At 29.9% G+C, this 461-nt stretch overlaps 1 protein-coding gene across 1 annotated transcript in view; it reads left to right on the plus strand.

The window, feature by feature from the left end:
• Positions 1-10: 10 nt before the first annotated feature.
• The window catches only part of LOC105457003, a 3,586-nt gene continuing 3,135 nt past the window's right edge, over positions 11-461 (plus strand). Inside the window, exon 1 of the mRNA XM_011701400.1 lies at positions 11-116. Coding sequence (XP_011699702.1) covers positions 41-116 — 76 coding nt within the window. The 5' untranslated portion in view covers positions 11-40. The remainder of the gene's footprint in view (positions 117-461) is intronic.

The raw sequence follows: 461 nt of genomic DNA on the forward strand, positions 1-461 counted from the left end.
TAACCAATCGAACCATTCGAAGGAATACCAACTAAAGAATATGTTGTTCTACGCGATTGTTAGTGCAATTAGTGTTGCAGTAATAGGATTATCCGCAACTGAAGAATCTACGCTTCGTAAGATTTTTTTAAGAATCCTTTATTATAATCTTTTTAATGACATTATTATTATGTATCTGCGCTTTATTTTGATATATTATTTTATTTTATTTGCAAAAAAATGATAAATGTTTATCTTTACACTTTAGTCAGCCCCAAATGACTTCCGACTGATTTTGATCTTGACCTTGACCTTTAAGGAGTTCAAGGCCACTGACGTTTCCCGTCGCTCATTGTTTATTAAAAAGTTATTAACATAATAAGTTATATGCTCATTTAATCGTGTGTCATGTTTATGGGATTTAGTGGATTATTCGCTAAAAAGTTATTAACAAAAAAAGTAACAAAAGAAATAATCCCAAT

Source organism: Wasmannia auropunctata, unplaced genomic scaffold (assembly GCF_000956235.1).
Source record: "Wasmannia auropunctata unplaced genomic scaffold, wasmannia.A_1.0 LD335414.1, whole genome shotgun sequence".
NCBI lineage: Eukaryota > Metazoa > Arthropoda > Insecta > Hymenoptera > Formicidae > Wasmannia > Wasmannia auropunctata.